General features: G+C 40.7%; 1 protein-coding gene across 2 annotated transcripts in view; it reads right to left on the bottom strand.

The window, feature by feature from the left end:
* Window positions 1-27,199, bottom strand: part of LOC124777150 (beta-catenin-like protein 1) — a 102,326-nt gene that overhangs the window by 53,312 nt on the left and 21,815 nt on the right. For both annotated transcript variants that reach the window (XM_047252450.1, XM_047252452.1), the window contains exons 2-5: window positions 19,085-19,318; window positions 13,960-14,066; window positions 13,548-13,719; window positions 4,132-4,291 (exon numbers count right to left, since the gene is read on the bottom strand). In XM_047252450.1, the coding sequence (XP_047108406.1) occupies window positions 4,132-4,291; window positions 13,548-13,719; window positions 13,960-14,066; window positions 19,085-19,318 (673 nt within the window). The remainder of the gene's footprint in view (window positions 1-4,131; window positions 4,292-13,547; window positions 13,720-13,959; window positions 14,067-19,084; window positions 19,319-27,199) is intronic.

Genomic DNA, 27,199 nt, shown 5'->3' with positions numbered 1-27,199 from the left:
GTAAAACTAATCTGAAGGAGTTCTTTCTTGATAAAAGATTCCATACATCTACATAGATACTCCGCAAGCCACTGTAAGGTGTGTGGTGGAGGGTACCCAATACCACTATTTGTCATTTCCCCTCCTGTTCTACTCGCAAATATAGCAAGGGAAAAATGACTGTCTGTATGCCTCCATATGAGCCCTAATGTATCATATCTTTGTCGTCCTTATGCGCGATGTATGTCGGTGAGAGCAGAATCATTCAGCTGTCACCTTCAAATGCCGGTTCTCTAAATTTTCTTAATAATGTTTCCCGAGGAGAACACCACATTCCCTCCAGATTCCCATTCGGGTTCCTGAAGTATCTCCGTGACAGTTCAGTTTTGTTCAAACCCATCAGTAACAAATCTAGCAGCCCTCTTCTGAATTGCTACGACGCCTTCCTTCAATTCGACCTGGTACGGATCCCAAACACTCGAGCAGTACTCAAGAATTGGTCGGACCAGCATTTTATATGCAGTCTCCTTTACAGGTGAACCATTCTTTCCTAAAATTCTCCCAATACATTAAAGTAGACCATTTGCCTTGCCTACAGCATTTTTCACATGCTCATTACACCTCATATCACTTTGCAATGTTATGCCCAGATACTTAAACAACTTTGACTGTGTCAAGCTGGACACTAGCAACATTGTATCTGAACATTACAGGTTTGTTCTTCCTACTCATACCTGTTAACTTACATTTTTCCACATTTAGGGTTAGCTACCATTCATCACACCAACTGGAAATTTTGTCTAAGTCATCTTGTATCTTCCTACAGTCACTCAACTTTGACACCTTAACATTCACCACAGCATCATCACCACACAACCATACACCGCTACCCACCTTGTCCACCAAGTCATTTATGTATATAGAAAATAACAGTGGTCCTATCACACTTCCCTGGGGGCACTCCTGACAATATCCTTGTCTCTGATGAACACTCACCATCAAGGACAACAAACTCGGTTCTATTATTTAAGAAGTCTTCGATCTATTCATATATCTGTGAACTTATTCCATATGCTCGTACCTTCGTTAACAGCCTGCAATGGGGCACCACGTCAAATGCTTTCCGGAAATCAATAAATATGGAATCTGCCCTTCATCCATAGTTCTCAGTATATCATGTGAGAAAAGGGAAAGCTGAGTTTCGCACAAGCGACACTTTCTAAAACCATGCTGATTCATGGACATAAGCTGCTTAGCCTCAGCCTCAGGGAAGTTTATTATATTCGAAATGAGAACGTGTTCAAGGATTCTGCAGCAAACAAAACTTAAGGATATTGGTCTGTAATTTTGTGGGTCCATTCTTTTACCTTTCTTATATACTGGAGTCACCAGCACTTTTTTCCAGTCACTTGGGACTTTGTGCTGGGCGAGAGATTCCAGATAAAATGATGGTCTAATGATGGTATGTTTGTATGGATCTCCTGCGTGAATGGTTTCTTGAACATGAAATTTACAACTTCGACTTTAGTTTTCCCATCTTCAAGTACCACACCAGACTCATCATCAACGGACTGAATGGAAGCCTTAGACCCACTTAGCAATTTTGCATATGAACAGAAATTTCTCAAATTCTCTGCCAGATCTTTTGCTAAGTTGTGATGGTGGTAGTTGTTGTATGCTTCGCACATATATCTTTTCAAACACACACGAATCTCTACTAACCTTTGCTTGTTGTCGTTTGTATGTGTCTCCCCTCCTGGACCTAGAGTGCAACAGCCTCTGCGTCCTCAGCATCTCACGAATTTCGTTACTATACCATGGTGGGTCTTTTCCATCCCTTATTCACTTACTAGGCATGTAATTCTGCAGACCACGATCTACAATCTGCTGAAACTTTGCCCATACTTCCTCTACATTCATCTTGCTGGTACTAAGTGACACCAATTCACTGCCTAAGTAAGATGTTAGTAACTGCTTATCTGGAAGAAACTCTCTCCTAGCCTTCTTGACCGATTTATTAACTTTCATAATCATTGTTGCTACAATGATATCATGATCGCTAATCCCCATTTCTATACTGACATTGTTGATAAGGTCCAGCCTATTTGTAGCTACAAGTTCTAAGATATTTCCATTGTGCGTGGGCTGCCGAGTTAGCTGCTCAAGACAATTTTCAGAAAATGTCTTCAAAAGTATATTGCATGACTGTCTGTCTGTACCCCCGCAACGAATCCGTAGTCATCCCAGTCTATACTCGGCAGGTTAAAGTCACCTCCAACTAGTGCCGCGTGATCTGAGTATTTACACGCTACTGACCACAGACTTTCTTTGAATGACTCTAGAACTACCACAGCAGAATTGGGTGGCTGGTAAAAACATCCAACAATTAACTTGGTTTCACCTACATGTGTATGCGACAAGAAGACTTCACTATCACACTCAACTTCGACCTCAATAGAGACAATTTTTCTTGTTAACTGCAATGATAACTCTCCCTTCTGTGGCCTCTAATCTTTCTTTCTGATATACGTTCCACAACTCGCTAAATATCTCAGAGCTTTCCACTTTGAGTTTCAGTCAGCTTATGGTCCCAAGAATAATTTGAGCGTGAGGATTTTCCTGGAGGGCAGTAAATTCGGGAACTTTATTTCGAATACTTCAACAGTTTACTGATAAAATTTTGACAGTCAAAGTTTCTTTATTCTGAAGGCTGTTAGACTCCCCTTGCTGTAATCAACTGGCGAGTGTTCATCAGAGCACCTCAAACAACCCTCATGTGTACTCCACAAGTACTCCGCTACCAGAGTAGCTGCCTTCTTTGTGTAGTGCACCCCTAACCTGTCAGGAGGAGTCCTACAAATCCCAATACAATAACACAAGTCCAGAAATCTGCAGCCAAGACCATGACAGAGTCGACGAAGCCTTTGGTTGAGACCCTTCACTCGGCTCCAAACCAAAGGATGCCGATCAACTCTGGAAATGCGAGGCCAGCAGTCTTCACCACCTCCACCAGCTGCCTGTACGAACTGATGATCACCTCAGAACCCAAGGGACAGGCGTTGTTGGTGCCGACATGAGCCACAACTTGCAGATGACTGCATCCTGCATGCTCAATAGCCGTCAGCAAAGCTACCTCCGCATCTTGGATGAGGCCCCACTGGCAGACATACTGAGTGAACATTGGCTTTCTTTGCAGCCTAAACACTATTTGCCTAAGGGGCTCCATAACGCATCTAACACTTAAGCTCTGAATAACCAGTAAATTCCCCACCGGGTACCTGCTGAATGAAGGAGCATCCATCTGTCCACTCACAGGAAAAATAGGTGAGGCCAGGCAGCCAGTATCCACATTGGCCCTCCGCCTCTAACGACGCGACCTGCTTTAATGTATATTGCTGTTTTAATTACATTAATTTGTGTTCTGTACATCAAGCAGATGGTGTTTTTTAGTTTATAAATAACTGCTTAGATAATATCTGAAAATTGTATCTTAACCTCTGTTTGTGAGTATAATTAGAACTTTTTTATTATTGTTTTCTAATTTGTATTCTAAATCTGTTTTTGTGGTCCTTAATGCTACTAACATAATAAAGGATTAAATATTTTGACTTGTTCCATGCTCACACGTTACCACACAAAAATGGATCTATGGAACATGTTTTACAATAAAAAAAAACTAAATAAGTTCTTTTCAATTAGGGACAGTGAAATGCAGCTTCTTAGCAACTTATCAGACAATAATTATAACAGCTATTTTTCGCTTTCTAAAAACAACAGATTTGGTAAATGGACTGACATTTATAACTTAAATCGCAGATCAAAAGATTATAAAGAAGATGGAGAAATCAAGATGGAATGTAATACATATACGAGGATGTATCACTGGTAACTGCACTGAGATGTGGTTAAGCACACAGAAAAGATGAAACTTTGTAATATTTTCTAAGCATCTGTCCAATCATCATAATCTATTTTGTAGCTAGTTATCTATCCTGATACCCATATTAGGTTGTAACAATGATGAATTTTGGGGTATAAGACAGCAGGAATCTAAAATCTTTTCCTAATTTTTTTAAAAATTCACAGCAAAATATTTTCAAGAGCTACAGTAAGACTGAAGAGTGTACAGCTTCAAAAAGTCAGTGCTTCTACCTAAAGTATTGTGCACGCCATCTGCCTCTTCTTTAACAGATTCATCCAAACGTTCCAGATTTTGAACAAGAAGGGCACAAATTTGCTGATTCAACAATGCATCTATTAAAGCCTCAGCTCCTTCCTCACTCTCATTAAGGATATCAACATCAGTGAGTTCCTGAAAGTAAGAAAGAAGAAATAACTATTTTTTATAATACTGACTTCATAAAACAATGAAAAACAACTTGTAAATCTCTGTAATATGAAGTGTGTTCAATAAGTAGTGCGACACATTTTTTTTTTCCTCGGCCGACTTTGGTTGTAAAAATGCGGGATTTATTGTGGGGCATCATGGAAGATTCCTGGTTCAACCCCTGCCTTCTTCTGGCAGGTGGGTTGAAGGGGAAGAAAGAAGTGGTGAAGGGAAAGGAACTGGAGAGGTTCAGGAAAAGGGGTAGAGTTTGGAAAAGTCACCCAGACTCCCGGGTCAAGGCAGACTTACCAGACGAGATGGGGCCAAACACAGTCTTTCCTTCTCATTCCATCCGGTAAGTGTGCCCCGACATGGAGTCCAATGAAATTTTTGAGTTCCTCTCAGATTTCAGACTTGTGTGCTGCCTTGTGTTGTCCAGAGAAGAAGTTTGTATTTTTGTGGTAACTAACATACTGAAGTCCTTTCTTCATTTCCTTAAGGTAGTGCAATACAATTAGAGCTGATCCTTCCACCATGAGAGAGAACATCAAACAGAATAACCCCTTCAGAGTTCTTGGAGACCATTGCCATGACTTTAGTGGCTGAGGGTGTGGCTCTGAACTTTTTCTTCAGAGTAGAGTTGGTGTGGCGCCACTCCATGGATTGCAGTTTTGGTTTTGTTCGAAGTGATGAACCCATGTTTCATCACCTGTGACTATCTTCTCGCACCTTCTGACTTCCATCTGGTTTGGCACAATAAAGTATGCATTCTGCAGGAAGCATTTCATGGATAATGGGAAGGTTACTGATGCAACAAGACATTGGCTCCAACGACAACCTATACAGTGGTACCATATGGGCATACAGACCTTCCCAGTAAGGTGGTATAAGGCCATTGCACCGAACAGAGATTATGTTGAAAGACAGTGTTTTATAGCCAAAAGATTGGGGAATAATATGATGCATCGGAATGGTATAATGGTAAGATAGAGATTTCGGAACCAGATATTAAATTGTATGACACTTCCAGGAGCAGACGTAGGCTCTGACCACAATTTATTGCTTATGAATTGTAGATTAAAACTAAAGAAACTACAAAAAGATAGGAATTTAAGAAAATGGGACCTGAGAGAACCACAGGTTGTATAGTGTCTCAGAGGGAGCATTAAGAAATGACTGACAAGAACAGGGGAAAGGAATACAGTAGAAGAAAAATGGGTAGCTTTGAGAGATGAAATAGTGAAGGCAGCAGAGAATCAAGTAGGTAAAAAGATGAGGGCTAGTAGAAATCCTTGGGTAACACGAGATATTGAATTTAACTGATGAAAGGAGAAAATATAAAAATCCAGCAAATGTAGCAGGCGAAAGGAAATACAGGGTGTTCAAAAAGTCTCTCTACAGTGAGGATTGTTAGCCGCGCGTGCCGTATGATTGTTCACTTGCCTGGGCTACTGCTAAAATGCTAACCATTGAAGAATGTGTGTTTTTAGTTGAATAAGTGTTCAAAGCTAGTGGAGACAACACTCCCACATCGTGATACTGTGCGAGATTTGATTAACAAATTTTGAAGTACGGGTTCATTGACAGATGCACAGTGGTCGTCCTAGCATTTTGTCTGAAGATAAACTACTCGATATTTCCGATAAGATGTCCATGAGTCTGAACAAGTCAGTAAGAAAACTCGCCCAGGAAATTGATATTAGTGTCAGAATGGCCCACACAGGAGTATGGAAAAAATTAGAACTTTTCCCACACAAAATGACAGTCGTGCAAGAACTGAAAAATACTGATCACGGCAAGAGACTGCATTATTGTCAATGGATCAAAACTTTCATTCAACAAAATGGAAGTGATATTCTTAATGAAACGTCTTTCACTGATGAGGCGTGGTTTCATTTATCTGGGTACATGAACTCACAAAATTCTCTTATGTGGAGTACTGCAAATCCATTGTGTATTCATGAGGAACCACTTCATTCTGTGAAAATAGGAGTTTGGATTGCAATTTCTAGACATTGGATTGTGGGCCCCATATTTTTCAACAAAACACTAAATGCACAACGATACTGCAGTGATATTCTATACCCTTTCATAGGAGAACTTGTGTTAAGTGAAATACTGAACGATTATTTTCAACAAGATGGTGCAACCGCTCGCGTTTCGGTGTCACTGCTTGCTGATGTTCTGGTGATCGCATAATTTCACAGGGACTTTGGCCTCCACGATTGCCTGACCTAACACCACCTGACTTTTTCTTCTGGGGTGCAGTGAAAGCAACTATCCTTAAAAACCATCAAAAATCCACTGATGAATTGAAAACTGCAATATCCACTTTCACTGCTTCTATAACAGAAGAAATGTTAGAGCTTGTGTTTGGAAACATGATTTTTGAATTGAATTGTGTATTCAACAACAGGGGGGGGGGGGGGGGGGGGGACACTTTCAACATTTAATGTGAAAATTTCTAAGTAAAAATGAATATTCAATAAATTAATAGCTTGTATTTCACTGAGTTTCATTTTGGTGTATTCACTGCGGCATATGGCACGCGCGGCTAACAGTCATATGGCACTTTCTGAACACCCCCTACAATTGTCTAAAAAATGAAACTGACAGGAAGTGAAAAATGGCTAAGCAGGAATGCCTAGAGGACAAATGTAAGGATTTAGAACCATATATTGCTAGAGGAAATATAGATGTTGCCTACAAGAAAATCAAAAAGACCTTTAGAGAAAAGACAAGCAGCTGTATGAATACCAAGAGCTTAGATGGAAAAGCAGTCCTAGGCAGATAAGGAAAAGCTGGACGGTGGAAGGAGTATGTGGTGAGTCTATACAAGGGAGATGAACTTGAAAGCAATATTACAGAAACTGAAGTGGACATAGATGAAGATGAGATGGGAGATACGATACTGTGTGAAGAATTTGACAGAGCTTTGAAAGATTTACGATGAAACATGGCCCCTGGAGTACACAACATTCCATTAGAACTGCTGATAGCCTTAGGAGAGTCACCCATGACAAAACTGTTCCATCTGGTGTGCAAGATGTATCAGACAAGCAAAATACTCACAGACTTCAAGCAGTATGTAATTATTTAAATTCCTGACAGGTGTGAAAATTACCAAACTATTGAACTAAGTCACAACTGCAAAACACTAACACGAATATTTTTACAAACAAATGGAAATACTGGTAGATGCTGATCTTGGGGAAGATCAATTTGGATTCTGAAGAAATGTAGGAACACACGAGGCAATACTGACCCTACAACATTCTCATAGAAGATAGGTCAAGGAAAGGCAAACCTGTGTTATAGCATTTGCAGACTTAGAGAAAGCTTTTCACAACGTTGCTTGGAATACTCTCTTTCAAATTCTAAAAGTGCCAAGGGTAAAATACAGGGAGTGAAAGGCTATTTACAATTTGTACAGAAACCAAATGGCAGTTACAGGAGTCGAGAGGCATGAAAGGTTAGCAGTGGTTGAGAGGGAAGTGACACTGGGTTATAGCTCATTGCCGATGTTTTTCAATCTGTATATTGAGCAAGCAGTAAAGGAAACAAAAGGAAAATTTGGAGCAGGAATTCAGGTCCAAGGAGAAGAAATAAAAACTCTGAAATTTGCCGATGACATTGTAATTCTGCCAGAGACAATGAAGAACTTGGAAGAACAGTTGAATGGAATGGACAGTGTCTTGAAAGGAGGATATAAGATGAGCATTAACAAAAACAAAACAAAGGTAATGGAATGTAGTCTAATTAAATCTGGTGATGTTGAGAGGATTAGCTTAGGAAAAGACACACTTAAAGTAGAGTTTTGCTACTTGGGCAGCAAAGTAACTGACAATGGTTGAAGTAGAGAGGGCATAAAATGTAGACTGGCAATGGCAAGAAAAGCGTTTCTGAGGAAGAGAAATTTGCTGGATTTAAATGTCAGGAAGTCTTTTCTGGAAGTATTTGTATGGAGTGTAGCTATGTATTGAACTGAAACATGAATGATAAACAGTTTAGACAAGAAGAGAATAGAAGCTTTTGAAATAAGGTGTTACAGAAGAATGCTGAAGATTAGATGGGTTGATCATGTAACTAATGAACAGAATTGGGGTGAAAAGAAATTTGTGGCACAACCAAACTTGAAGATGGGATTGGTTGGTAGGACTCAATCTGAGACATCAAGGGACCATCAATTCAGTTTCGAAGGGAAGTGTGGGGGGTAAAAACTGCAGAGGGAGACCAAGAGATGAATACAGTAAGAAAGTTCAGAAGGATTTAAGTTGCAGTAATTACTCAGAAATGAAGAGGCTTGCACAGAATACAGTTGCATGGAGAGCTGAATCAAACCAGTCTTCAGATAGAAGACCACAACAACAACATTGGAATCTTGAATCAAGCTAACCCGTTCTCAGAAAAAAATGTGTTGCATTACTTACTAAAATCCCCTCGCAGAAAAGTGTACAAAAAAAGTATACTCACAAAATTAAAGGAAGTGTAGCATATTTACAAAAATTTTAATACCATGAAAATAAATTGTAAAAATTAAAGTTTAACTGCTTTCAGCAGATGAAAATACAAGGAGGTAACTGTGAGGAGAAATAACTAAGATGTAGAACAAAACTGATGTTCAAGCAAAGGAAATGACAGGTTTTAGACAATAAAAAATCCTATAGCAGCCAATTGCCTTGTTCATTCCTTCCTCCCCACTCCGTATTAACCTATTATTTTGCTTATTTTCCTTTTCCTACTTTTGAACTTCAGTCCCCAATCACAATTACATTTTCATCTCCCTTAAATATCTGAATAATTTCTTTCATCTCATCACACATTTCTTCAATCTCATCATCATCTGCATGGCTAGCTGACATATAAACTCGTACTACCATGGTGAATGTTGGCTTCGTGTCTAACTTGGCTACACTAATGGGTTCACTATGCAGTTCATAGTAGCTTACCATCATTCGTACTTTCTTATTCATCACTAGACCTACTACTGCATTACCCCTATTTGATTTTGTATTTATAATTATATACTCACCTGTCTGGCAGTTCTGTTCCTCCTAACACTGAACTTCGCTGACTCCCTTAATGTTTAATTTCAACCTATCCATTTCCCTTTTTAAATTTTCTAACCCATCCGATTACGCTCCGAGCCGTAGAATGCCAGTTTTGTTTCTCTTGATGACATCCTTCTGCAGTAACATATTCCCCTATTTGGAGCTCTGGGCAAGGACTACTGAAGCTGTCAACAACTGGAAGGTCAGTTTGAACAAAACATTACTTTATTAGGCGCACTCCTGCCTTCCTATAACCTTGAAACTGTCTTATCCAGCCAGAATCTGAATCACAATGCAGTAGGCCATTTTCGCACACAAAAATCACTGCAGAAGGAGGAAAAAAGTGATAGATGATAGGAAAAAAAAAATCTTAGACCAACCACAGATTTAACTCTGGACCCTTGGATTATTAGTCTGACAACAAAAGGAGAAAAGTAAAGTAAGATGGAGTGTAGAGTTATAATGGTGCTCATGTAAGAAGGCTGCTGTGTGAAGCATTGCTTCTGCCTCTGACTCTCTTCAAGAAAAAATTGTATAGTTGGAAATTACCACTGTCAGTTGTTAATGTAACCCTTTGAATCACCCACAATGAAAACTATTGTGGCTAAGAACCCACAGCATGCCTAAACTAACATGAAAATCAATCCTAAATATTCTATTGTGTACCCCAAAGTGCATGTTACAGACCGATATGGCACAATGATGCTACTGCTTGGTGCATTATATAGTATACTGTTCATTGGCACTGCACATCACTTCACCACCCAACTTCTTAAGAGCACACAGTTGCAAGAATAAGACACTCCAAATATAGTGAGTGGAGGGCAGGCAGGAAGTGTACAGTAATGAAGGAAGATTAGGTGAAGGAAGAAATATTTTGCAAAATCACTGATTAAAGTGAGAATGAAAACTATCAAGAAATAAAATTTTGCTCTGCAGCCAGCTAACACAATTGCATGAAGAGCAAAAACCTGAACAATAAGACAATAAGAGCATGATCAGGAGCTACCCACTTAACAACATCTACATCTATACTCTGCAAACCACTGTGAGGTGCATGGCACAGGGTACATTCCATTGTACCAGTTATTAGGGTTTCTTCCTGTTCCATTCGTGTATGGAGAATGGGAAGAATGATTGTTTGAATGCCTCTGTGCATGCATTTAAATCAAATGCGTTATACGTTCGGCTGCATGGTCTTCTTTGCGCTTGGACACAGTTTAGGGTTGCCCGTTCATCCTGGTGGACTGCTGGTTGGTCATCATATCAATATAAAAAGCTGTGCAATGATTGCAGCAGAGGCAGTAAATAACATAGCTGCTTTCACAGGCTTCCCAGTCCCTGATGGGGTAGGATAAACCTGCGACAGGGCTGGAATAGGAAGTGCTGGAGTGTGGATTGGGCAGGTTTTGCACCTGGGTGTGTGTGTGTGTGTGTGTGTGTGTGTGTGTGTGTGTGTGTGTTGCGATAAGTGAAGAGAGATGGAGGGGGGATGGATTAAATCGCAGATCAAAGATTGATGTGGCATGTGGAGGAGTGGAAAACAAAATGCTTAAGTACGTCAGGTTGGGGGGGGGGGGGGGGGGGGGGACAGTACGTTACCCTAGGTTGAGGCTGGGATAATTATGTGAGTGGAGAATGTGTTGTAATGATAACTCTCATCTGCGCAGTTCAGAAAAACTAGTGGTGGAGAGAAAGGTCGGTTAGTGAAGCAGACACTGAAATCCACACAACAGTTTCCACCCCATCTGTCCTATCATCTCCTTCCCATTCTCAGCTCCTGCCCTGTTTATTTGCAGCCCTCAACCAACACATCCGCCTGTCTTTCTCCCACTCGTTTCCTTTTTTGGTCCTTTTTCCCCCCACCTCCCTGCCCTAACCTCCTGAGGCTGTGCCTGTTGGCAGTCTAGTCCCTGCACACTCCACTAGACAGCATTCGTCTCTCTCCCCACCCATACACTACTATCCCTTCCCCTTTCCCACCCTATCCAGACTGCTGCTTGCACCCCACATGATGTTGCATTCCAGCCTGAGATGCTGGAGTTACAAATCATATTTTTCATGAAAAAAAAGAAGGAAAAAGAAAAAATATACACTGGACTTACATGTTTAAACTTTACCAAGGATGAAAATAGAGTGCAGTATTAAAAGAAAAAATATTATTTGGTCCTGCTTTAGAGAAGTTAGATACTGTATCCTATTTTGGCACCTTGCAGTGTACAAACAACGAAGATACAGTATTAAAAAGAAAATATTTTATTTCAAACTTTATTCTGCTTTAAAGAAATCAGATAATTTGATTTGTTTCAATTCTCATGCATTAAATATATACACCTCATTTTGCAAACTTGTTAATGAATTCAGAACTTTTTCACTACAACTTGCTTTAGTGCCTGCACACATCGACTGCACTTAACACTTCATTCAAGTCATCATCTCCATCTCCACCTCTGTCACTTGAAGCACACATCAGCAATAATCTCATCATTCTGTAGTTCTGCAGACATGGTGAGATTATGATCAAAATGTACAAACCTGTCAAAATCTGCACCCTCTAGTAGAGCTAGCTCATTACCAGACATGACCTACCAGACATGACTTCGCAATCATCACTGCCATCATCAGTGGCTGTCTCTTCAAGTAAGTCACCACCCTTAGACAAACAGTGTTTGATTGTGGAGGATGATATCACTGCCAGCCAGGCAAAATACATTCCATGGCTTGTAGCAAGTTCATGGACAGATTTTCATTCCATGTGTCAGTCAGTGCTATCAAATGTTGAACCAGTTCATTTCTATAATTCACTTTAAAATTTGCAATAATGCCCAAATCAAGCAGCTGTAGAACACTGTTACAGTTTAGAGGGAAAAATTCCACTCAACCATTTTGCAAAATTACTTGGGGTGAATGTGCTGCACATCTATTCATAAGAAGAACTAGCCTCTTTTTTTCTCTCTCATTCTAATCTCCAGTTTTTTTAACCACTTTTCCATAAAATCATAGCCATCTAAGAATTTTTGTTGGATTCATATTCACGGGTTTTAGCTTTACACCTACGAAACACCTCTGATTCTTAGATTTTGCTATCACAAGTGAGAAAAGTTTGTCAGATCCATCTGCATTCATAGCAAGAAGAACTGTCATGCAAATTTTACTTTTCCTCCCTACAAAACATGAGTCACCCCTTTCAGCTAATGTTTCACTACGAAGGAGACTGTAGAATATATTGGTCTTGTCACAGTTGTAGGTGTTTTGAGGTTGAAAATCCCTTAAGATACCATGCAGAACTTGCATCAATCCAGTGTTCACCGTGACATTGTCCACTGGTTCTGATTCACCAGAAACTGTTCTCCCTGTGATTCCATGACGATCTTTAAATCCTTGTAACCATCTTGATGAAGTCAAATCAGCAGTGATGTTCATACTTCTAACTAAATCTTCCACCTTCACTTTCAGCATGTCACCACTGATCAGTAGAGCTGCAGCCCATTTTTGTTGGAACCATCTAAAAACTGCCTTTTCCAAATCTACGCAACTCCTTTCTTGTTGACGGCTGTGCTTTCACAATTTTGCACCCAATTTTAAAACTTCTTTCAAAATACTGTTTCTTCTGCTACTGACTGTACATAGTGTTGTATAGGCAATTCTTAAATCTGAAGCAATTTCACATATTGTTATGTATGGATTAGCATCCATCTTTCTTTTATTGAAAACAACAGTGCCAGGAGTGTGTTTGTTTCCATGTTGCTCACTCTTGTTAACTGTGTCTTTGTCCCTTGTCTCTGGGGCACTGCCTGCTCACTGTATTTCCATACATCACCAAAATCAAGGAAAATATCATACGGCTTCTTTTCAAACAACAATACTTACTAGTTATGCAACACTCAATTTACTTCAGTGGAATTTGTTACATGTAACAGTGAATTACTTAAAACGGCCTTATGTATATATACAGCTTAATTGACATGTTTTTACATTATATTTTGCTGGGAACAACAAAAATGTATGTATAAATACGAATTATGCAGAACAGAGTTACGTATAAATCACATTCAACTGTAGCAGCAAAACTATTCCTTTGCTTTATTATTTAACTATATTGTGACTGGATTATTTTGTGATGAGTGAACAGCAAAGGCAACTGAAAGTAAATAAACAGAAAACATATCAACATATACGTACATACATACCTGAAGTAAATCAACCACAGCCACTGCCATGTCAGTATTCTCATGCGCTAGAAGTTCAAGCATGGAGGGAACAGCCTGCAGTTCAACCATGATAGGATATAAGTCAGGTACAGTAGCAATTGCATGCAGCTCTTGAATTGTTTCATGTAATTCTACCTCAGATTCCATAAATCTGTAAATAACCCAAAACATGACTAACCTGAATTTCAACATCTCGTCAATCCAATTATGTCCTAAAAATGTATTCACAAAAATGGAAATTTAACAGACATAAAGCTACAACAATATTAAGTGTACTAGTGTGCTGTTTCTTTGCCCTTTTATGTGACTGATTTTTTTATACACATTGCACAAAATGTGTTTTTGTAAGGACATTAAAATATATGAAAAAGTACTGTTACACCAATCATACTTTTCTGGCATGTCAGGAAATTTAATCCTCATTTCCTGATTTTTCAGTGCTCTCTTTTCAAATAGCAGAATCATCCGTTTTAGAGTTGCTTCATCAAGAGGCTCTCCCTGAAAAAGAGAAGAAATTTGGAAAGTTACATTTTTAACTACTGGGCAGCGGGACATGTGACATATTTAGTCAGGTACAGCAATGGATATTTTTTAAAAAAGAAGTATTTCTCCAAGAAGGAAGTCTATTCTCAAAATATTAATAAGAACATGTGAGAAACTTATCAAAAATTTCAAGTTACCGAAGTACATGAAAAATGTTTTATCATCTGGTAACTACAGTCACGGCAATATGTTTAGTTTGCAACTGAAAGATTACAGTTTACTTACACTTTTATGTTACTATACATTATTCTCCACAAACGAATGTCAATTTTAGGTATCTTACATTTGTTTGAGGGACAATACTGGACTTTTCCTGACTACTGATTGTAACTTAGGGGGAACTGATATTACGATCTGTGTCAATGCACTATACTTTCATTTCCAGCCAAGGTAGCACAATATTTTCCTAGATTTCTACCAAATAGTAAACTGGTATCCAGACTGAAATTTTCACTCTGCATGTAATGTGTGCTGGTATGAAACTTCCTGGCAGATTAAAACTGTGTGCCGGACCGAGACTCCAACTCGTGACCTTTTGCCTTTCGTGGGCATGTGCTCTATCAACTGAGCTACCCAAGCACGACTCATGCCCCACCCTCACAGCTCTACTTCCACCAGTACCTCGTCTCCTACTGTCCAAACTTCACAGAAGCTCTCCTGTGAAGTCTGGAAGGTAGGAGACGAGGTACTGGCGGAAGTAGAGCTGTGAGGCTGGGGCACGAGTCGTGCTTGGGTAGCTCAGTTGGTTGAGCATTTATCCGCAAAAGGCGAAGGGTCCCGATTTCGAGTCTCTGTCAGAAAGTTTCTTAACAAACTGGTATGTTATTGCTTGAATTGCTGGTAGTAACTGCATTGTTCTTCTTCTCAAACTGACCAAACAATGAAATTGTTAGTCATATAATGTAGTCAGCAACTTGGATAGAAAGAAGTGAAGTGTTTTCTCATCAAATGTTTCCATAAACATATCTTCAATACTGGCAAGAGCAACACCATCGATGTGTCGGTAAATTTTATCTTTCAACTTTAATAAAATGGCTGACACATATCACAGCACTATAAAAGCAATTTCCTTACGTAAACAAAGCTATTACAATGATACTTACAAATAAGTCCTAAAGTGAAATTCACTGGCCTTCTAAAACACAAAATACAGAGCACAATGATATTACCACCACAGATGCATAATTTAGCAAGAGTTAAATAGGCAAAATATTTCAATTAAGCTGCTTTTGGGTACACTTTCTGCACATTAGACACATAACTACATTCAGATTCCGAGTAGGACATGTATCACCAGTAGTCCTTCTTATGAAGGCTGCCTGCAGTATTATCAGAAAAATTAGTTTCCATGACAGACTACTGCGTGTTCTTTCACACATTTTACTGTTTCAGGTTCCTGCTGTGAAAGTCTTCATCTAAGGCATGTGCATTAATTTCACATCATGTATTCAACAATTTCTTCCTCACTTTTAGTGTAAGATTGGTGAAGCTGCTCTGCATCCGGAAATTATCAATATCCTCTCACTCATAATTTCTGCCTTTGAACAGTATGGTACAAAAAATGTCAAATATCTTTCCACCATTAAGAGTTCACTATTATTTATGTCTCCTTTTCTTCTACATCGCATACATTGGATATTAAATAGTTTTTGAGACTATCTATGGGATTTCCAGTCAATATCAATTTTTCTTCTGAGAAACCAATTTTCTGGTACTCTATCACATGCAGGGACAGTAAGAGATACGCTAACAATGGTTATTTGCTTGGAATAAGCTGTGCATTGATGGATGAGACTCCAAAAAAATATTCTCCACATAAAAAGTGGGTCTGATCTCCCTTAGCACATCAACACAATATGAGATGCCATGCCAGTAAGCCTAAACTCCATTCAAGTTTCCTTGTAATTGACATATTTTGGTGGTGATGGGACAGTGTTGCCAGTGTGCAGCCAAGAAAGCTTCACAAGGCAGTGCTTGTAATTACAAAACAGGCAACACAGTGAGTATGTGGTGCTTGAAAAAGAACTACGATTGGCTGCTGGCAGGCCCCTACCACTTGACTCGCTGAAACATCAATCACAAAGTAATTTTAATCGGAGTACAGTTATGAACGTAACATTAAACCTATATATAAAAAACAAAGATGAGGTGACTTACCGAACAAAAGCGCTGGCAGGTCGATAGACACACAAACAAACACAAACATACACACAAAATTCAAGCTTTCGCAACAAACTGTTGCCTCATCAGGAAAGAGGGAAGGAGAGGGGAAGACGAAAGGAAGTGGGTTTTAAGGGAGAGGGTAAGGAGTCATTCCAATCCCGGGAGCGGAAAGACTTACCTTAGGGGGAAAAAAGGACAGGTATACACTCGCACACACGCACATATCCATCCACACATACAGACACAAGCAGACATATTTAAAGACAAAGAGTTTGGGCAGAGATGTCAGTCGAGGCAGAAGTGTAGAGGCAAAGAAGTTGTTGAAAGACAGGTGAGGTATGAGTGGCGGCAACTTGAAATTAGCGGAGATTGAGGCCTGGCGGATGACGAGAAGAGAGGATATACTGAAGGGCAAGTTCCCATCTCCGGAGTTCGGATAGGTTGGTGTTGGTGGGAAGTATCCAGATAACCCGGACGGTGTAACACTGTGCCAAGATGTGCTGGCTGTGCACCAAGGCATGTTTAGCCACAGGGTGATCCTCATTACCAACAAACACTGTCTGCCTGTGTCCATTCATGCGAATGGACAGTTTGTTGCTGGTCATTCCCACATAGAATGCATCACAGTGTAGGCAGGTCAGTTGGTAAATCACATGGGTGCTTTCACACGTGGCTCTGCCTCTGATCGTGTACACCTTCCACCGACACCCCGCACCCCTACCTTCTACCTTCTTCCTAAAATCCACAAACCCAATCATCCCGGCCGCCCCATTGTAGCTGGTTACCAAGCCCCCACAGAGCGTATCTCTGCCTACGTAGATCAACACCTTCAACCCATTACATGCAGTCTCCCATCCTTCATCAAGGACACCAACCACTTCCTTGAACGCCTGGAATCCTTACCCAATCTGTTACCCCCGGAAACCATCCTTGTAACCATTGATGCCACGTCCTTATACACAAATATTCCGCACGTCCAGGGCCTCGCTGCGATGGAGCACTTCCTTTCACGCCGATCACCTGCCACCCTACCTAAAACCTCTTTCCTCATCACCTTAGCCAGCTTCATCCTGACCCACAACTTCTTCACTTTTGAGAGCCAGACATACCAACAATTAAAGGGAACAGCCATGGGCACCAGGATGGCCCCCTCGTACGCCAACCTATTCATGGGTCGCTTAGAGGAAGCCTTCTTGGTTACCCAAGTCTGCCAACCCAAAGTTTGGTACAGATTTATTGATGACATCTTCATGATCTGGACTCACAGTGAAGAAGAACTCCAGAATTTCCTCTCCAACCTCAACTCCTTTGGTTCCATCAGTTTCACCTGGTCCTACTCCAAATGCCATGCCACTTTCCTTGACGTTGACCTCCACCTGTCCAATGGCCAACTTCACACGTCCGTCCACATCAAACCCACCAACAAGCAACAGTACCTCCATTATGACAGCTGCCACCCATTCCACATCAAACGGTCCCTTCCCTACAGCCTAGGACTTCGTGGCAAACGAATCTGCTCCAGTCCGGAATCCCTGAATCATTACACCAACAACCTGAAAACAGCTTTCGCATCCCGCAACTACCCTCCCGACCTGGTACAGAAGCAAATAACCAGAGCCACTTCCTCGTCCCCTCAAACCCAGAATCCTCCACAGAAGAACCACAAAAGTGCCCCACTTGTGACAGGATACTTTCCGGGACTGGACCAGACTCTGAATGTGGCTCTCCAGCAGGGATACGACTTCCTCAAATCCTGCCCTGAAATGAGATCCATCCTTCATGAAATCCTCCCCACTCCGCCAAGAGTGTCTTTCCGCCGTCCACCTAACCTTCGTAACCTGTTAGTTCATCCCTATGAAATCCCCAAACCACCTTCCCTACCCTCTGGCTCCTATCCTTGTAACCGCCCCCGATGCAAAACCTGTCCCATGCACCCTCCCACCACCACCTACTCCAGTCCTGTAACCCGGAAGGTGTACACGATCAGAGGCAGAGCCACGTGTGAAAGCACCCATGTGATTTACCAACTGACCTGCCTACACTGTGATGCATTCTATGTGGGAATGACCAGCAACAAACTGTCCATTCGCATGAATGGACACAGGCAGACAGTGTTTGTTGGTAATGAGGATCACCCTGTGGCTAAACATGCCTTGGTGCACAGCCAGCACATCTTGGCACAGTGTTACACCGTCCGGGTTATCTGGATACTTCCCACCAACACCAACCTATCCGAACTCCGGAGATGGGAACTTGCCCTTCAGTATATCCTCTCTTCTCGTCATCCGCCAGGCCTCAATCTCCGCTAATTTCAAATTGCCGCCACTCATACCTCACCTGTCTTTCAACAACTTCTTTGCCTCTACACTTCTGCCTCGACTGACATCTCTGCCCAAACTCTTTGTCTTTAAATATGTCTGCTTGTGTCTGTATGTGTGGATGGATATGTGCGTGTGTGCGAGTGTATACCTGTCCTTTTTTCCCCCTAAGGTAAGTCTTTCCGCTCCCGGGATTGGAATGACTCCTTACCCTCTCCCTAAAAACCCACTTCCTTTCGTCTTCCCCTCTCCTTCCCTCTTTCCTGATGAGGCAACAGTTTGTTGCGAAAGCTTGAATTTTGTGTGTATGTTTGTGTTTGTTTGTGTGTCTATCGACCTGCCAGCGCTTTTGTTCGGTAAGTCACCTCATCTTTGTTTTTTATATATAATTTTTCCCACGTGGAATGTTTCCTTCCATTATATTAACATTAAACCTAAATATTCGATCAGGTTTGACTTAAGTTAACACTGTTAATAGAACTTATTACTTACCTCAACTGTTTCGGTCTCCACTAGTTTCAATATTTTCTCCCTTTCTTCTTCAGTGATATCAGGATTTAGTATTTCTTGTGGTTTCTGTATTTTCTTTTGTTTATCAGACCTGTCTATTTCAATTTGGTTATTCTTCGACACCGATACCTTTTTTATTTTACGGTGCCTTTCAAATTCATTTTCATAGTCTTCTTCTTCATCATCATCCTGGAGACGCTTTGGAGTGTTTGGAGGCTGAAAGTACATTCATTTGATAATTCACTTACATAATGACCTGTATTAATACTTCTCACACACACACACATATATACTAATGGCTTGAGGTTTCTCAGAGAAGAGTTTCTTTGCCTGGATTTGAGCCAGGAGGAGCTGATAAGTTCTTTGGATTATAGTATTATATTACACATCACATCAGAAGATAGTTTATGAAGAGACAGAGAGAATGATAGAGAAGCACAGAGCAGAAGAGGTCCACTTATTTGAGTTGGCAGAGAAAAAGACACCTTCCACATTGACAATTCTTACGAAGTGCTTATGCAGACAACAATGGAATAAATTTTATTGTACACTGAAGAACAGTTATCTGTGTCCAAGAGTAAACATCTAGAATAGAACCAGTGATGTACTTACACGTTTCGTGGAGGAATGTTGTCAGTGCTTGCATTAGGTATGATAGAAACAAAAGAAGGTGGCTTAGCTGTTTAAGTTACACAGCCAATGAGAGAATAGCAGGCAGACACCCAGTGTTTCGAAGTAATACATTTGGAAGAAAGGGTGAAACATTGCCATAAATGAGGTTTATAAATTTAACTGCTCATTGTTTGAGTTGCAGCTATTTAGAACTATGCTAGTTTCTGCAAGCCAAGGATAGTGTTACAACCCATGATATATTCGAAAACCAGTGAAATATTTCTCTGTTGTGTTGCAATGCAATCAATCTGTGCGAGCACACGGTGAAAGTGGATCAATATTCTTTAATTAAAAATCATGGGAGGAGGCAGGTAGATCAAAGTTTTTTAATTAAATCATGAGAGAAGGTAGGTAGATCAATGTTTATTAATATATCGAACATGTGACTCTGTTATTGATAAACAATGATCCACCTACTTACTCCCTTGACTGAATTAAAAAAACACTGATCCACTTACTCAACATGATTCTATCTACACAAACCTTTGACTCTTTCAGTCATTTCATCACCACATTTGATACATTTTCATGTCTCTGCAATTAATCTGTGAGATATGCACCAATGGACGACACTGCCGTGCAGAACCAAATCACTTAAATCAGTCAACATTATAACACACGCTGCCATAATCACAAAATATTTCTCTTGAAACTCACAAACAAGTCATAAAACAGCAAACTAGACAGTTGTTTCAATTTCGTCGCTAGAAATACATTGCCTCTGTTCTCACTTCTCTCTGGTTACGTCAAAGAATCATCTCAATGGTTATGTAAAACACATGTTGCCAACCTACAAGCAATACATAAGCACTGCCATGACTGCCACTTCTCCTTATCTACGCTTCTTTTGTTAAGGTACCCAGCACTTGGGGTGATGCATGCACAGAACCAAAATGTAGGTTGCCTACCAAAGTAGCAAGCACTGTAATACCATTTAACAGTTGATAATGTATACACCACCTTAGCATGCAATTAAATTGGATATCTCAATAGTTACAGGTTTTTGGCATGCTTTATGAGCAGAAAAGTACATCAGGAACTGTGAAATGGACAATAATAGTTAAAAAGTTTGAAGATTTTAATAGTCTGATCTTGGATAAGCTGCAGCATGCTCATTTTCTACACAATGAATGAAATACGCTGGCTAACAATAAAAATAATTTTTCAAAGAAACCTGAAATAATTTTTGCCTGGCAACTACAATTCCCATTCAGAAGAATTTACATTATACTGTATCTCAACACTTCACAGTCATCACCATAGCAGATCTACAGCTTACAGTACTTGAAGACTACATGCAGTCACTACTTATACGGCTGTATTACAGAGCTCTATGGACATGGAAAAATTTAGCCCATCCACATGTATACAGTGAAATGTATATAAAAAAGAGAAATGTTACCACAATGAGTATGGCATTGATAAAAAATTAATGAATGGTCTCTCTTAATAAGTACATGTAAACAAAACAGTTAAATATTTCTGTGAGGTTCTACAGCACATGGCACTGAGCAGAGAATACGTAAAAGTTCATTTCGACAATTGTAGGCAACAGCTGCTTCTGTGAATTTAAATCCCTTCCTTACATATGTGTAAGTCATTTTACTTGAGCTACTCACACTCACTAGCAACATGAAAAAAGGCTACACATGAATTACAAAGGTTGCAAACTATGAGTACAATCTGTCCTATAAACTAACTTAATCTTAGGTAAATATATTTTCCAGTGGGCTCTTTATTCACCTAACAGTACCTATAACATGTCAGTGGCAGTGTGTTTATGCTTCCATTTAAATTTCATTGTGCAATGGACTGCATGTGTTAGTAAATTAATTTAGCTGATGTTAGGAAAATATTGCGAACCAAATGTGATAATCAGTACATATCTTTCTGGTTAGTGATGTAGGTGTACAACAGCTATCAGCAATACTGGATGATTCCTTGATGGTGTCACAAACTTTTTAGGATGGTGGAGAATGATAAATGTATCAATTTGAGGTAAGGATACCTGTACCAGAAACGAATGAGTTGAAAGTTATAAGCAAAAAGCACTCTGATACCTCCGACAGTGAAAGACGTGTACTGGTACATAATGTTAATGCTGAGATTGTAGGGTAGGCAATTTTCAGGCATGGTAGTATGGACCAAAATAAGGAAAAAAGTCCAGTAAACATGGTCTCTAAAATACCTCAGGAGCTATGAGCACTCGTTCATCTTTGCTACATCTCCACTATCGAGCGACTGGTACGAATATCAAGAGCTCAGATGCAAACCCAGTTCTAAGCAAAGAAGGGAAAGCAGAAAGGTGGAAGGAGTATATAGAGGGTCTATACAAGGGCGATGTACTTGAGGACAATATTATGGAAACGGAAGAGGATGTAGATGAAGATGAAATGGGAGATACGATACTGCGTGAAGAGTTTGACAGAGCACTGAAAGACCTGAGTCGAAACAAGGCCCCCGGAGTAGACAATATTCCATTGGAACTACTGACGGCCGTGGGAGAGCCAGTCCTGACAAAACTCTACCATCTGGTGAGCAAGATGTATGAAACAGGCGAAATACCCTCAGACTTCAAGAAGAATATAATAATTCCAATCCCAAAGAAAGCAGGTGTTGACAGATGTGAAAATTACCGAACTATCAGCTTAATAAGTCACAGCTGCAAAATACTAACACGAATTCTTTACAGACGAATGGAAAAACTAGTAGAAGCCAACCTCGGGGAAGATCAGTTTGGATTCCGTAGAAACACTGGAACACGTGAGGCAATACTGACCTTACGACTTATCTTAGAAGAAAGATTAAGAAAAGGCAAACCTACGTTTCTAGCATTTGTAGACTTAGAGAAAGCTTTTGACAATGTTGACTGGAATACTCTCTTTCAAATTCTGAAGGTGGCAGGGGTAAAATACAGGGAGCGAAAGGCTATTTACAATTTGTACAGAAACCAGATGGCAGTTATAAGAGTCGAGGGACATGAAAGGGAAGCAGTGGTTGGGAAGGGAGTAAGACAGGGTTGTAGCCTCTCCCCGATGTTGTTCAATGTGTATATTGAGCAAGCAGTAAAGGAAACAAAAGAAAAATTCGGGGTAGGTATTAAAATCCATGGAGAAGAAATAAAAACTTTGAGGTTCGCCGATGACATTGTAATTCTGTCAGAGACAGCAAAGGACCTGGAAGAGCAGTTGAATGGAATGGACAGTGTCTTGAAAGGAGGATATAAGATGAACATCAACAAAAGCAAAACAAGGATAATGGAATGTAGTCTAATTCAGTCGGGTGATGCTGAGGGAATTAGATTAGGAAATGAGGCACTTAAAGTAGTAAAGGAGTTTTGCTATTTGGGGAGCAAAATAACTGATGATGGTCGAAGTAGAGAGGATATAAAATGTAGGCTGGCAATGGCAAGGAAAGCGTTTCTGAAGAAGAGAAATTTGTTAACATCCAGTATTGATTTAAGTGTCAGGAAGTCATTTCTGAAAGTATTCGTATGGAGTGTAGCCATGTATGGAAGTGAAACATGGACGATAAATAGTTTGGACAAGAAGAGAATAGAAGCTTTCGAAATGTGGTGCTACAGAAGAATGCTGAAGATTAGATGGGTAGATCACATAACTAATGAGGAAGTATTGAATAGGATTGGGGAGAAGAGAAGTTTGTGGCACAACTTGACCAGAAGAAGGGATCGGTTGGTAGGACATGTTCTGAGGCATCAAGGGATCACCAATTTAGTATTGGAGGGCAGCGTGGAGGGTAAAAATCGTAGAGGGAGACCAAGAGAGGAATACACTAAGCAGATTCAGAAGGATGTAGGTTGCAGTAGGTACTGGGAGATGAAAAAGCTTGCACAGGATAGAGTGGCATGGAGAGCTGCATCAAACCAGTCTCAGGACTGAAGACCACAACAACAACAACATATTGAACAAGTGCTCATTCTTCTTAAAGTATGCTTTTAGAGTACATGTTTACTTGTAACTTTTTTTCCTTGTTTTGGTGGATGCTATTACCTCTGAAAGCGGCCTATCATATAATCTTAGTAACAACAGTACTAGTACATGTATTCCACTGTAGAGGTATCAGAACAGTTTTCACTTATAACTTTCGACTCATTCGTCTCGGATACAAGTATCCTTACCTATAGTTGACACATTTATCCTTCTCCACCATCCAAAAAGTTTGTGACATCATCACAGAATCATCCTGTATACACATACATCTACAGGCACAGGTGCCTACAACTTTGATGCTTTGTAGTGTTGTTGGTCGAAGTTTCCACACATCGGTCCCTATTCAAAATATTATGTACTCACTCCTCTCTATAAGTCCTAGAAGTTTGTAATGGGAATTTCCAAACACCCTGTATTAGGGCAGTCAAACACAAATGAGACAGATGGAAAAAAGTGAATAACCTATTTATCATTTCAAAAGTAATTATCATAGCTATTGATACATTCATCCTACTGTGAGACAAGGTGGCCAGTGCCTCCATGGAAATACGTTTGCAGTCTCCTACAGAACAACAATTTTACCTACGCATGCACCTCTTCATCTGAAGCAAATTGGCAGCCACGAATGTCTTACTAATGTGGGCCCCACAAACAAGGAAATCACATGGTGAGAGATTGGAACTACATGGAGGATGAGTAAGGGATTCCTAACAAAACTCCTGCAGCATACACAAAACAACCTTTGCAACAATACAGTATATTGTAGGAACTCAGAATGAACAGAGTACAGCAGGACTGAATTTCTTTTGCTCGCAGGTGTACGAAATGTAATCACACAAATACAATTTAGCACAATTCTGAGGATCTAAAATACTCTTTTGTTTCATTTTCATTATGAGAATTTGAATTACGTAACTCTAAACATCAATTTAGAACTGTTTTATAACGAAATAAAAAAATCAAAACCAATACTTTCCTTGGTGTAGACACACACGACTGCAAGGAAACTGGCTTGCCACCCCTACCTGACTGGTTGGCTGGTTAGTTTAAAGGAGAGAGGGAGGGAAGGGACCAAACTGTGATGTCATCGGTCCCTTGTTCCCAGTAAAATAATTACACAAAGGAAAGAAGAAAAGAAAGGAGATGTACAGCACAACAACAGGTGAATGGAAGAACCAGAAGAACAACAGAAGGACAACCAACACTACTGTGGACAAAACAGGAAAAGAAAAACCACAGAGAGAAGCAAGAAACAGTTAGAAGGGATAAAAACAAGAGAGCAGATGACCGTGGCTGGCCGACCACGAGAATAAAAAGGAAAAGCCAGCCATTCTGTGACACATTAATACATCTAGCCTAAAAGCATTAGAGTGGAGAAAGGATATGCACGAAAACTTATATAGAATGATAAAACCCACCGTCATGTATAAAACATAAAACTAAATTATCCAATGAGGCACTGTCAGTTAAAATTAATGGCAACGAGCCCGTCCTTCGCAGCCAAAGAAGGACAGCTCACCAAGATATGGGCCACTGTCAGCCAGGTGCAGCACCAACACTGAGGTGGATCATCACGGCACAGGAGGCAACTGTGTGTCACCCAAGCGTGGTCAATGCGGAGCCGACAGAGAACCACAGAGTCCCTGCGAGAGGCCCGCGTGGAGGTCTTCCATACATTTGTAGCCTCTTTAATGGCACACAGTTTGTTGTGCGTACTGAGGTTATGCCATTCCGTCTCCCAGAGCCGCAAAACATTAGGGCGTAATATTGACCACAGCTCAGTTGCAGAGAAGCCCATCTCCATAAGTGGTTTCCGCATAGTCTGTTTGGCCAGTCTGTCGGCAAGTTCGTTGCCTGGGTTTCCGACGTGACCTTGGGTCCAAACAAGCACCACTGAACGACTGGACCATTCCAGGGCATAGATTCACTCCTGGATGGGTGCTGCCAAAGGATGACAAGGACAACACTCGTCGATAGCTTGTCGTCTGCTCAAGAAGTCAGTACACAGAAGAAACGACTCCCCATGGCACGAACGGATGGTCTCAATAGCACGAGATATAGCCACCAGCTCGACAGTGAAAACATTGCAGGCATCGAGCAAGGAATGCTGTCCTCCGTGGACATACACAAAGCCGACGTGATCATAGCCATCGAGCCGTCGGTGTAAACCACTTCATGGCCTCGGGACATGTCAAGAATCGAAAGGGAGTGGCAATGGAGAGCTGCAGGGTTCACTGAGTCGTTTGGGCCATATGAAAGGTCCAGACGAAGCCGTAGCCTAGGTGTACACCATGGAGGTGTATGAGAATGGACCTCAAGTATACGTGGTAAAGGCAAGAACTCAAGTTCAGAATGAAGGGATCGGACACGAACTGCAACTGGAAGCTCTGACCTGGCGCCACTGATGCAGGAGTTGAACCGCCATGGGTGCGAAAAGGAGATGGTAATTCGGATGTGCAGGAGAACTATGAACGTGTGCATCGTAACTGGCCATCAATTGTGCAAGCCAAACCTGCAATGCAGGGACTCCGGCCTCCACCAGGACACTGGCCACTGGACTTGTCCTAAAAGCTCCTGTCACTAGGCGAATGCCACAGTGGTGCACTGGGTCAAGTAAACACAACGCTGAGGGTGCGCCAAACCATAAACCAGACTCCCATAGTCAAGGTGGGATTGAACAAGGGTTCTGTAGAGTTGCAGCAGCGTCAATCTGCACCCCAGTTGGTGTTACTCAGGTAGTGGAGGGCACTGAGGTGCTGCCAGCACTTCCACTTAAGTTGACGAAGGTGAGGAAGCCAAGTCAATTGGGCGTCGAAAACCAGTCCTAAGAATTGGTACATCTCCATTACAGTGAAGGGATTGTCATTAAGGTAAGTCCATAACACACGACTTTGCACCCAAAAACTGGAAACCGTGGGCTAGGGCCCATTACTGCACCTTGAGGATGGCTCCCTGTAGGTGCTGCTCAGCAACACCAGTACTGGTGGAGCAATACAAATGCATAAGTCATCTGGACATGGAAAGTATGCAGGGTGTATACGTGGATGAGGAAAAAAAATTCCTGGATTTCCCGGTTAAAAATACACTTTCTCCCGGATGAAAATACACTTTCTCTGTGTTAAGTAACAGTATACTTTTCCTCGGAACTGTAAAACTTATCAGTCCTTTTGACGGTTGTGGTTTTATACACCAGCGTAGAATTTCCCGGCACTTTAGTAAACGAAACTCAGGGAAAAAACACGTTTTGGAAAGATGTCTGATGTGCAGCAACATGTACACTGCATATTTTCGTATTACGAAAGTATAGATTCGAATTCCAGCAAACACCACATGTTACTTTCCGACAAAAATAACTTCATTGTTCTGCAAGGCGATTAACGCTTGACTGTCAGAAAGGTGGAAACAAAATAAAATCCGAAACTAATAACATATTTTAGCCTTCCGTAATTATGTGAGTGTATTTTAATTCACTTGA

Source organism: Schistocerca piceifrons, chromosome 2 (assembly GCF_021461385.2).
Source record: "Schistocerca piceifrons isolate TAMUIC-IGC-003096 chromosome 2, iqSchPice1.1, whole genome shotgun sequence".
NCBI classification, from domain to species: Eukaryota; Metazoa; Arthropoda; class Insecta; order Orthoptera; family Acrididae; genus Schistocerca; species Schistocerca piceifrons.
This window is presented reverse-complemented; position numbering and strand designations above follow the sequence as displayed.